This window comes from Salvelinus namaycush, chromosome 13, assembly GCF_016432855.1.
Source record: "Salvelinus namaycush isolate Seneca chromosome 13, SaNama_1.0, whole genome shotgun sequence".
Lineage (NCBI taxonomy): Eukaryota > Metazoa > Chordata > Actinopteri > Salmoniformes > Salmonidae > Salvelinus > Salvelinus namaycush.
Genome location: NC_052319.1, coordinates 38,915,183 through 38,928,382, shown reverse-complemented (window position 1 = coordinate 38,928,382; position 13,200 = coordinate 38,915,183). Strand labels below are relative to the sequence as shown.

The 13,200-nt window shown below is 45.6% G+C and overlaps 1 protein-coding gene across 3 annotated transcripts in view; it reads right to left on the bottom strand.

Moving 5' to 3' along the window:
* The window catches only part of LOC120058524 (lysine-specific demethylase 6A-like), a 115,971-nt gene that overhangs the window by 53,425 nt on the left and 49,346 nt on the right, over positions 1 to 13,200 (bottom strand). For all 3 annotated transcript variants that reach the window (XM_039007243.1, XM_039007244.1, XM_039007245.1), the window contains 2 exons: positions 8,155 to 8,209; positions 6,761 to 6,795 (listed from right to left, as the gene is read on the bottom strand). In XM_039007243.1, coding sequence (XP_038863171.1) covers positions 6,761 to 6,795; positions 8,155 to 8,209 — 90 coding nt within the window. The remainder of the gene's footprint in view (positions 1 to 6,760; positions 6,796 to 8,154; positions 8,210 to 13,200) is intronic.

Here is a 13,200-nt window from a genome sequence, read left to right as displayed (position 1 = left end):
TGTGCCAAATGAGTTCTGTTTTACTCACAGATATAATTCAAACGGTTTTAGAAACTAGAGAGTGTTTTCTATCCAATAGTAATAATAATATGCATATTGTACGAGAAAGAATTGAGTACGAGACCGTTTGAAATGGGCACCTTTTATCAGAGCTACTCAATACTGCCCCTGCAGCCAGAAGAAGTTAATATAGGAAAACTGAAATCTGCTTTACCCAATTTCTACCAACATGTCACCTGTCCAACTAGATGGAAAACAACTCTAGCTCACCTTTACTGCACAATTAATCAGAGACGCATACAAAGCTCTGACCTCAGCCTTCATTTGGCAAATCTGACCATAACTCTATCCTCCTGACTCCTGCTTACAAGCAAACACTCAAACAGGAAGAAGCAGACTGAAATATGTTCCGGGATTGATTCGATGGCATTGAGGAGTGTATCACAGTAGTCACCGGCTTCATTAATAAGTGCATTGATGACGTTGTCCCCACAGTGATTACAGGCAACATCCACACTGAGCTAAACATCATTTTTGATATAAAACAACATATAAAAAAATGTAACCTTCATTTAACTAGGCAAGTCAATTAAGAACAAATTCTTATTTACAATGACTGCCTACCCCGGACAACGCTGGGCCAATTGTGTGCCGCCCTATGGGAGTCCCAATCACGGCCGAATGTAATACAGCCTAGATTCAAACCAGGGACTGTAGTGATGCCTCTTGCATTGAGATGCAGTGCCTTAGACCGCTGTTCCACTCGGGAGCCCTAAAGGCTAGAGCTGCTGGTTTCAATGAGCGGGACACTGATGTGGCAGAGCTTGCAAACTATCATGGATTACGAAGGGAAACGCAGCCACAAGTTGTCCATTGATGCGAGCCTACAAGACAAGTTAAATACCTTCTATGTGCTTCGAGGCAAGCAACATTGAACTATGCACCAGCTGTTCCGGATGACTGTGTGATCAAACTCTCTGTAGCCGATGCGAGTAAGACCTTTAAACAGGTTAACATTCACAAGGCCGCAGGGGTTACCAGGACTCGTACTCAAGAGCAAGCGCTGACCAGCTAGCAAGTATCTACAATTACATTTTCAACTTCTCCCTGACCCAGTCTGTAATATCTACATGTTTTAAGCACACCACCATAGTCCCTGTCCTAAAGAATGCCAACGTAACCTGTCTAAAAAATGACTATCGCCCTGTAGCACTCACATCTGTAGCCATGACATGCTTTGAAAGGCTGATCATGGCTCACATCTACTACACCATCATCCCAGACACACAACAATTTGCTTACCGCCCCAACATATCCACAGATGACAATCTCTATTGCACTCCACAATACCCTTTCTCACCTGGACGAAAGGAACACCTATGTGAGAATGCTGTTCATTGGCTGCAGCTCAGCGTTCAACTCCATTGTGCCCTCCAAGCTCATTACTAAGCTAAGGACCCTGAGGGGGGGAAAAAAACACCTCCCTCTGCAACTGAATCCTGGACTTCCTAAAGCCCCCCCCCAGGTTGGTGACGGTAGGCAACAACACATCCGCCACGCTGACCCTTAACACAGGGGCCCCTCAGGGGTGCGTGCTTAGTCCCCTCCTGTACACCCACAACTGCATGGCCACGCACGACTTCAACACCATCATTAAGTTTGGAGACGACAACGATAGTAGGCCTGATCACTGAAGACAATGAGAGAGCATATAGAGAAGTCAGAGACCTGGCAGTGTGGCGCCAGGACAACAACCTCTCCCGCAACGTCAATTTAATATATTTTAAATTCAGGCTGTAACACAGGGATGTCAAACTCATTCCATGGAGGGTGTCTGCAGGTTTTTGTTTTCTTTCCTTTCAATTAAGACCGACAACCAGGTGAGGGGAGTTCCTTACTAATTAGTGACCTTACTTCATCAATCAAGAACAAGGGAGGAGCGAAAACCCGCGGACACTTTTGTTGTAAAGAAGAGTTTGACACGTACTGTAACACACGAAAATGTGGAAAAAGTCAAGGGGAGTGTATACTTTCTGAAGGATCTGTACATATCTACCTCAATTACCTTGTACACCTGCACTCGGCACTGGTACCCCGTGTATATAGCCAAGTTATCCTTACTCATTTTCTAGTTAATTCTTGTTATAATTTTTCCATTTATTTCTTGCGTTATAATTTTTCTATAAAATGTAAGCGTTTCACCGTTACTCTACACATGTTGTTTACAAAGCATGTGACAAAATAAAACGTTATTGGATTTTGATTTGAAATATGATAAAAGAAAACAGATTGAATTGTTTTAAAAGTTAACACCTGCTTCATTCTTCAATCATACCTGTATTGCAGAAAGCTGAGAAAGTGCCTCTTAAAAGGAAGCTTGAAGCCTGTGGAAGTCAGCAGTAGAAATAATGTTTGTCTGGGGGTTTATATCATATTGTACAACAGTTAATGAAACTAACACTGTAAAAGTGTGACATTTTTTAAAAATGCAGTGTTATTTCCTGATAGTTGCTGGTTGAAAATACAATCTAGCATTATAATGTACCAGAGGCCACCAAAATAGAGCTTGTCCGGGGAGCCTGGCTGGCTACTTCTTCTATTTGGCTAGCTACTCCATGCGTTTGTGGAAAAATGTGTGTGTGTGTGTGTGTGTGTGTGTGTGTGTGTGTATTATCCCACCTTCAGTGCTGTTTTGTATCTGGGTAAACCTGAAAAGCACACTCTGAGACTTGTTTTTTATTTTTCTCATTGATATTGAGTCTGATCCGGTTGTGTGTAGTCGAGGGCTCTGTTCTTATCTGCTCTTACTCAGTCATCACCAAGGCGAAGCACCTCCATGTCTGTAGCCGTGAAGGCCCTGATACACACACACAGGGCCATAAAGCAGTCTGGCTTTGGGCTCTTCCTGTCTGGCTATAAAAACCAGGGTAATCAAACCCAGTCGTACACACAGCCCCCCAACAACCAGGTTCTAATGCACCAACCATTACCAGTCACTACATCTCAACGTGAGGTGGTGTTTACCTTTCCAATACGTCCGATTGGAAAATACATTTATTAATAGGGCTGGGATTTGCCAGGGACCTTACGATACGATATTATCACGATAAGATACGTATTGCGATTGTCACGATTCTAAACTCAGCAAAAAAAGAAACGTCCTCTCACTGTCAACTACTTTTATTTTCAGCAAACTTAACATGTGTAAATGTTGGTATGAACATAAGATTCAACAACTGAGCTATAAAACTGAACAAGTTCCACAGACACGTGACTAACATAAATGAAATAATGTGTCCCTGAACAAAGGGGGGGTCAAAATCAAAAGTAAGAGTCAGTATCTGGTGTGGCCACCAGCTGCATTAAGTACTGCAGTGCATTTCCTCCTCATGGACTGCACCAGATTTGCCAGTTCTTGCTGTGAGATGTTACCCCACTCTTCCACCAAGGCACCTGCAAGTTCCAGGACATTTCTGGGGGGAATGTCAATCCGGCTCCAAATCGATCCCGCTCCAAAGTACAGTCCTCGGTGTAAGACTCATTCCATCGACAATAAACGCGAATCCGAACATCACCCGTGGTGAAACAAAACCGCGACTCGTCAGTGAAGAGCACTTTTTGCCAGTCCTGTCTGGTCAAGCAACGGTGGGTTTGTGCCCATAGGCAACATTGTTGCCAGTGACGTCTGGTGAGGACCTGCCTTACAACAGGCCTACAAGCCCTCAGTCCAGCCTCTCTCAGCCTATTGCAGACAGTCTGAGCACTGAGGGAGGGATTGTGCGTTCCTGGTGTAACTCTGGAAGTTGTTGTTGCCATCCTGTACCTGGCCTGCAGATGTGATGTTCAGATGTAACAACACCTGCACAGGATCGGTACACGTGGTCTGCTACTGCAGGGACGATCAGCTGTCTGTTCTGTCTCCCTATAGCTCGGTCTTAGGCGTCTCAGTACGGACATTGCAATTTATTGCCATGGCCACATCTGCAGTCCTCATTCCTCCTTGCACCATGCCTAAGGCACGTTCACACAGATGAGCAGGGACCCTGGGCATTTTTATTTTGGTGTTTTTCCAGTCAGTAGAAAGGCCTCTTTAGTGTCCTAAGTTTTCATAACTGTGACCTTAATTGCCTACCGTCTGTAAGCTGTTCTTGTCTTAACGACCGTTCCACAGGTACATGTTCATTAGTTGTTTATGGTTCATTGAACAAGCATGGGAAAGTGTTTAAACCCTTCACAATGAAAATCTGTGAAGTTATTTGGATTTTTACGAATTATATTTGAAAGACAGGGTCCTGAAAAGGGGACGTTTCTTTTTTTGCTGAGTTTATATGTATTGCGATTCGATGTTCATAACATATTGCTCACCATATGTCTGCTGCAGAGGGACAACAGCCATGAGCAGTCAATATACGTTTCAAAGGCTGATTAAAACTAGTCCTACTAACTGTAAATCTGAAATTCAACTCATTCTAAAGCTTTGGACACACCACGAATGGCTAAAAGCAGCAGGGCAGGTAGCCGTCCTATGGCTTGCTGTCACCACAGTGTGTTTCAGGGACCAACAGCAAGGTGTTACCAAGCAGTAGCTGTCTTATTCAACTGAACATGTCTACTATCCAGAAAATAACCATGTTCGCCCCTAAAACACCTCATTACCCATTTGAAACTATGTGTTGTTGCCCTGGCATCACCACAGCTCTAGGCATGGCAGAGAAGAGCTGATTGGATGAGGAGTGAGTGGGTTGAAGCAGACTATAGCAGGTTAGGAGAGCACTGTGACTGGAGCTGTAGAGTTCTCCTGGCTCACGTTGTCACTGGACACTGATCTGAGGTCAGTTTTGTTTTTCACCAAAGTCATTCCTTGGAGAGCCAAGTGTCTGCAGGTTTTTGCTCCTGACTTGTGGGGGGGGGGAATCAGAGATCCGGCATTTACAAAATTACACTGATTGGCCCAAGGGGGGCGCTATAATAATCAACTGAAATTCCAAACTTTGAACAAGCTTATATCCTATCCCTTTTGAGCTATAGTCATGACATGTTGTACATACAGTTGGAAACACCTACTCATTCCAGGGTTTTTCTTTATTTTTACTATTTGTTTAACCAAAAAAGGTGTTTAATCAAAATATATTTTATATTGGAGATTCTTCAAAGTAACCATCCTTTGCCTTGATGACAGCTTTGCACACTCTAGGCATTCTCTCAACCAGCTTCATGAGGTAGTCACCTGGAATGCATGTCAGTTAATTTGTGGAATTTCTTTCCTTCTTAATGCATGAGCTAGTCAGTTGTGTTGTTACAAGGTAGGGGTGGTATACCGAAGATAGCCATATTTGGTAAAAAACCCAAGTCCATATTATGGAAGGAACAGCTCAAATAAGCAAAGCGAAATGACAGTCCATCATTACTTTAAGACAAAGGTCAGTCAATTCGGAAATCAGAGTTCAAGTAACAGACATCTCAACAACTGTGTGAATCAGGCCTTTATAGGTCAAATTGCTGCAAAGAAACCACTACTAAAGGACACCAATAAGAAGAGACTTGCTTGGGCCAAGAAACACGAGCAATGGACATTAGACCGGTGGAACTCTGGTCTGATGAGCCAAATTTGAGATTTTTGGTTCTAACCGCTGTGTCTTTATGAAACGCACATGTGTTTATGAAACGCACATCTCCACATGTGTGGTTCCCACCATGAAGCATGGAGGAGGTGGTGCGATGGTTCTTTGCTGGTGACACTGTCAGTGTTTTTTCTATTTTTTTTTAAATTGATGGCACACTTAACCAGCATGGCTAACACAGCATTCTGCAGCGATACACCTTCCCATCTGGTTTGCACTTAGTGGGACTATCATTTGTTTTTCAACAGGTCAATGACTCAACACACCTCCAGGCTGTGTAAGGGCTATTTGACCAAGACGGAGAGTGATGAGCGCTGCATCAGATGACCTGGCCTCCTCAATCACCCGACCTCAACCCAATTGAGATGGTTTGGGATGAGTTGGACCGCAGAGTGAAGGAAAAGCAGCCAACAAGCCAGCATATGTAGGAACTCCTTCAATACTGTTGGAAAAGCATTCCTCATGAAGCTGGTTGAGAGAATGCCAAGAGTGTGCAAAGGGTGGCTACTTTGAAGTATCAAAAATCTACTTAGATTTGTTTAACACTTTTTTTGTTAGTACATGATTCCATGTGTGTTATTTAATAGATGTCTTCACTATTCTTCTACAGTATAGAAAATATAAAAAATAAAGTAAACCCCTTGAATGAGTAGGTCAAAACTTGACTGACTCGATAAGCTCATTCACAAAAAGTTCACATTATATAAGTGTGTGTAGACTATGTATAGGTACTTTAATTCCATACAGATACAGTTGACAATAAATGTTGTTAATGTTTCTAGTTGTCACTAACAGGCCCGGGGGGGGGAGGGGGGGATCTGCATCATTCGAGGCGGACGACATGTTTACAGTTGCCTTGTTTCAGTTTGTATATGCCTACTTCCTGCTGTCACAGAGGACAAAGAATAACGGTTCGTGCAGACCACAAGGTAAACAGACCACAGCTAACTTCCCTTTTAGGAGTAATGACAACAACTGATAAGGGATTACAAGATAGGCTATATTATAAGGTATAAAGTGATACTAGGTCACTCGAAGTTCTATATTGTATGAGGTCAACTCAACCTATCCACCACCAATATGTGCAGCCTTCACTACCAGCACCAGAGAAAAAGGGGACATAAGGGAGGATTTCTTACCTGAATCTCATATAAATGAGCGATGTGGAACTGGACTGTAAATAGAAAGAGAGAGTTACAAACTGATAGAAAGGACTGGAGATTAAATCACTTACAGTGTGCTCTCTCACATTTCCCCTTAGTGATGAAACCAAACAGAAGCTCCAGCTGGTAGAAATTCATGAAATGGAGAAAAACATGTTTTTTTACAGAGAGAGTTATGGCAAATACATCCATGCACCGCCTCTGACTCCCCTGGGGCACCGCCTCTGACTCCCCTGGGGCACCGCCTCTGACTCCCCTGGGGCACCGCCTCTGACTCCCCTGGGGCACCGCCTCTGACTCCCCTGGGGCACCGCTTCTGACTCCCCTGGGGCACCGCTTCTGACTCCCCTGGGGCACCGCTTCTGACTCCCCTGGGGCACCGCTTCTGACTCCCCTGGGGCACCGCTTCTGACTCCCCTGGGGCACCGCTTCTGACTCCCCTGGGGCACCGCTTCTGACTCCCCTGGGGCACCGCTTCTGACTCCCCTGGGGCACCGCTTCTGACTCCCCTGGGGCACCGCTTCTGACTCCCCTGGGGCACCGCTTCTGACTCCCCTGGGGCACCGCTTCTGACTCCCCTGTGGCACCGCTTCTGACTCCCCTGTGGCACCGCTTCTGACTCCCCTGTGGCACCGCTTCTGACTCCCCTGTGGCACCGCTTCTGACTCCCCTGTGGCACCGCTTCTGACTCCCCTGTGGCACCGCTTCTGACTCCCCTGTGGCACCGCTTCTGACTCCCCTGTGGCACCGCTTCTGACTCCCCTGTGGCACCACTTCTGACTCCCCTGTGGCACCACTTCTGACTCCCCTGTGGCACCGCTTCTGACTCCCTGGGTGCAGACGGAAGGAGTCTGCATGGTGTGTGGCTACAGATGGGAGAGAGGTTAGGTTCCCAATGTGTGTGTGTGCATAAAATTGCTCACATGTACGTGTGGCAGAGTCTGAGCTTTAGCGAGCAGCTCTCTGCCGATTCCTTCTAATGTGGTCTCCTAGGCAACTCAATCTCAGGCAGGTGGTCGGAATGAGCGTGTTTGTGTGTGTGTGTGTGTGTGGCCTTAAACCCCAGGGTCAGGCGTACAGACCATGGGGAAATGGCACGGCAACCGGGAGTAAATAACGAAATGATAAAAATATCCAGACAGCGTTCTGTGCCCTTTCTTTTACGTGGTTAATACTGACAAATGACCAAGTCAACCTGACACTGTCATTATGGATAATGCATCATCTCACATAGCTAGTGAGTACATAACTCCACATGCTGGGGACAAAACAGGAAGGAGAATTCATTGGGGTTTCAGTGACGGTACCAAACAGGAGAGGAATGGTGTGCTTGAGTGTGAGTGTAGAAGTGGGGGTGTAATGTTACTTACTTTCAGCTTTGGACAAAGTGCAGGGGTTGGAGTCAATCAAAGCCAGCTGAAAATGCTGCAGAGAGAGAATGCATGTCATTAAGGAGGGTTTCTATGCAGCGTTGGTCCATTATGACAAAGGTTAGCAATTCACATGAAGTATACAAACATGTCCGGTCCCGCCAGGCTTACGAACACCAGCTAAAGTATGACAGTGCAACGGACAGAGAGGACGTTCAAAGACAGGGTTGACCATGTGACTAGCCTCCACAACCCTGCTGCAGTGTCTCCTCAACAGCAGACCCAACTCTCTGCGGATGCACACGGCCTAGCAACCAGCCTCTCCAACCCTGTTCCTGGAGAGCTACCGTCCTGTAGGGTTTTTTCCCAACCCGAATCTAGCACACCCAAATCTAATAATTAGCTGGTTGATAAGCTGAATCAGGTTAGTTACAACTGGGGTTGGAGTGAAAACCTACAGCAGGGTCTCTCTACAGGGACAGGATTGGAGTGAAAATATACAGGAGGGTAGCTCTCCAGGGACAGGATTGGAGTGAAAACCTACAGCAGGGTCTCTCTCCAGGGAAAGGGTTGGAGAGCCCTGCCTTAGAACATATCATTTTCCCAACTCCCCTAGTCCTGTGTGTGTAGACCTGAATGGAACTGGATGTGTGTATAGGGTATGTTGTTCCCATGGTGACTATTAAAACCTACTCAAAACCTAGAGTCCTCAGAGCATGTGCAGACCAGCTGGCTGGAGTGTTTACGGACATACTCAATCTCTCCCTATCCCAGTCTGCTGTCCCCACTTGCTTCAAGATGTCCACCATTGTTCCTGTACCCAAGAAATCAAAGGTAACTGAACTATCGCCCCGTAGCACTCACTTCTGTCATCATGAAGTGCTTTGAGAGGCTGGTTAAGGATTATATCACGTCTACCTTACCTGACACAATAGACTTCAATTTGCTTAACGTCCCAATAGATCCACAGACGACGCCATTGCACTGCACACTGCCCTATCCCATCTGGACAAGAGGAATACCTACGTCAGAATGCTGTTCATTGACTACAGCTCAGCCTTCAACACCATAGTACCCTCCAAGCTCGTCATTAAGCTCGAGGCCCATGGGTCTGAACTCCGCCATGTGTAACTGGCTCCTGGACTTCATGATGGGCCGCCCCCAGGTGGTGAAGTTCGGAAACAACATCTCCACTTCGCTGATCCTCAACACAGGAGACCCACAATGTTGCGTGCTCAGCCCCCTCCTGTACTCCCTGTTCACCCATGACTGCATGTCCACGCACGCTTCCAACTCAACCATCAAGTTTGCAGAGGGGACAACATTAGTAGTCCTGGTTACCAACAATGACGAGACAGCCTACAAGGAGGTGGTGAGGGCCTTGGCAGAGTGGGGCCAGGAAAATAACCTCTCTTTAGACGTCAACAAAACAAAGGAGCTGATTGTGGACTTCAGGAAACAGCAGAGGGAGCATGCCCCTATCCATATTGGATGGGACAGCAGCGGAGAAGGTGGAAAGCTTCAAGTTCCTTGGCGTACACATCACTGACGATCTGAAATGGTCCACCTAGAGACAGTGTGGTGAAGAAGGTGTGACAGCTCCTCTTCAACCTCAGGGGCCCTCAGAAACTTTACAGATGCACAATTGAGAGCATCCTGTCAGGCTGTATCACCGCCTGGTACGGCAACTGCACCGCCCACAAACGCAGGGCTCTCCAGAGCCTGGTACAGTCTGCACAACGCATCACTGGGGGGACACCTACAGCACCCGATGTCACAGGAAGGCCAAAAAGATCATCAACCACCCAAGCCACTGCCTGTTCACCCCGCTATCATCCAGAAAACGAGGTCAGCACAGGTGCATCAAAGCAGGGACCGAGGGCCTGAAAAACAGCTTCTATCTCAAGGCCATCAGACTGTTAAATAGCCATCACTAGGTGGCTACCACCCGGCAACTCAACCATGCACCATAGAGGCTGATGCCCTATATACATAGACATGGAATCACTGGCCACTTTAATAATGTTTACATACTGCTTTAATCATCTCATATGTATATACTGTATTCTATTCTACTGTATTTTAGTCAATGCCACTCCGACATTGCTTGTCCTAATATTGATATATTTCTTACTTCCATTATTTTCCTTTTAGATGTGTATTGTTATCAATTGTTAGATATTACCGCACTGTTGGAGCTAGGAGCTCAAGCATTTACTACAATCACAATAACATATGCCAAATATGATTTGATGTGTAATCAATATGGAGATGGCTCGATCTATAGGCTAGTGGCAAGTCCCCCCCCACCCAACAAAACTGTGATACCTCTACCCGAAAACACCACCAAGGTCTCCCATATATCAAAATGATGGTTGCGTAAAACAATTTTACTGCAAAAGTGGTTAAATCTATAGATATTTTGACACGCACCCATATCTCAAACAGTGAATAGTAATGCTGGGGGGGGGGGCACAAGGTCATGTAACCCAATATTGCAAGCTCAGATTGATGTGGAATAGGAGTAGTCAATTGTCTGCCCTACATATAATGCATTCGAAAGTATTTCAGACCACTTGACTTTTTCCCCCTTTTGTTAAGTTACAGCCTTGTTCTAAAATGTATTAATTGTTTTCCTCATTAATTTACACACAATACACCATCATGACAAAGCAAAAACAGGTTTTAGACTTTTGTAAATGTATTTAAAAAAAGAAACAAATACCTTATTTACATAAGTATTCAAGTACTTTGCGATGAGACTCAAAATTGAGCTCAGGTGCATCCTGTTTCCATTGATCATTCGAAAGATGTTTCTACAACATGATTGGAGTCCACCTGTAGTAAATTTAATTGATTGGACATGATTTGGAAAGGCACAAACCTGTCTATATAAGTTCCCACAGTTGACAGTGCATGTCATAGCAAAAACCAAGCCATGTGGACGAAGAAATTGTCCGTAGAGCTCCAAGATAGGGTTGTGTCGAGACACAGATCTGGGGAAGGGTACCAAAAAATGTCTGCAGCATTGAAGGTCCCCAAGAACACAGTGGCCTCCATCATTCTTAAATGGAAGAAGTTTGGAACCACCAAGACTCCTCCTTGAGCTGGCAGCCAGGCCAAACTGAGCAATCACGGGAGAAGGGCCTTGGTCAGGGAGGTGACCAAGAACCCGATGGTCACTGACAGAGCTCCACTGTGGAGATGGGAGAACCTTCCAGAAGGAAGATCAACATTCTCAAAGCTACACTATTTCAACATGTTGTTGTATTAAATCATTATAGTCTAAACTGTGACTTAGAATGAAATGAAAAATGCCTAATTAGGTTCCGTCTACAGTTCTTTTGAATAATTTTTCAAAAACATGTGTGGCCAGCGTCTGTGGCTTCAGGCTCATGCGTTGGTGCCTGAATAGCAGACCAGCAGTAGAGAATATCAGAGCTTGCAGAACCACTGGGAATGCTAAATACCCTTCTGGTCACTCTTTCTAGGCTGGGCAGGGATGTATAGTTGTTTTTTCCTGTAGGTAGGCCTAAAGGATTATAGGTAAAATAACCCTATCAAAACAGAAAGCTTCTTGAGCGGTAACTTGCCAGGCCTATCGGGCCAAAATCAATGATGGCCTATTGTATAGATAATATAACGAAAACTAATGAAACTTAAGAGATCAGATTTTTTTGTTTTGCTACAATGACACACTTAGCTAGCTACCCACCTGATTCCTTTATGTTATAGCATGTGCATGTACTAAGTACAACATCATGCTTTTGGGAGACTTGTCTTTTCAGATTTCACAATGATTCTTTAATTGTGGACATTACATCACCACACTCTCTCTCTTGCTCCTCCTAATCTTTAGCAGAACACAAGTAGACCACAAATGCATGCTGGGCTGGGCATGCCCTGAGCTCGAGAAGTGAGTGTACCCGAGGTAGGCGGTAGGCCCCAGTCTCAACATGTAGTTTAGGCCTCTACTGGTTTCAGTGTCATGTTCTGGTCATGACCCAGTAATCCTGGAGAGCTGCAGGCTTTTGTTCCAGCCGAGCTATACCACACCTGATACCACAACCTACATTTAGGCACCAAGTGTTAGTGTTGGGCTGGAGCGAAAGCCTGCACATGCTACACCCCTATCAGAGTATTACTAGCAGAGCGAAGCTGAAGTGGAGCGAGCAATGGAGCGTGCCCAATTTGACTGGAGCGTGGCGCCAATTTCCCCAAAGGCTGGAGTGTTGGCCTTCTTGCCCGGTCCAATTACGCTCCAGTAATGTTCACTTCACGAGCTCAGGGCATGCCTGGCCCAGCATGCATTGGTAGTCAAAGATGAGGAGGAAATGTAGTGTCCACAACTAAAGAATCATTGTGAAATGTGAAAAGACAGGTATCCCAAAAGCATAATGGTGTTCTTAGTACGTGCACATGCTATAACATAAAGGAACCAGGTGGGTAGCTAGTGTGTCATTGTTGCAAAGTATTTCTAAACTAAAAATCAGATCTCTTAAAAGTTTTGTTCATTTGTTCTATTATCTATACAATAGGCCATCATTGATTTTGGCCCAATATGCCTGGCATATTACCTCATTCAAGGAGATTTTCCATTTTGATAAGGCCATTAGGTAAAATAACCCTTAGGCCTACAAAGAGAAAAAAATTAATAAAACACATCCCTGCCCAGCCTGGTAAGAGTGGCCCGAAGGGTGTTTAGCATCCCCAGTGGCTCTCCAAGCGCTGAGAGGGTAGTCTCTACTGCTGGCCTGCTCTCCAAGCGCTGAGAGGCTAGTCTCTACTGCTGGCCTGCTCTCCAAGCGCTGAGAGGCTAGTCTCTACTGCTGGCCTGCTCTCCAAGCCCTGAGAGGCTAGTCTCTACTGCTGGCCTGCTCTCCAAGCGCTGAGAGGCTAGTCTCTACTGCTGGCCTGCTCTCCAAGCGCTGAGAGGGTAGTCTCTACTGCTGGCCTGCTCGCCAAGCGCTGAGAGGCTAGTCTCTACTGCTGGCCTGCTCTCCAAGCGCTGAGAGGGTAGTCTCTACTGCTGGCCTGCTCTCCAAG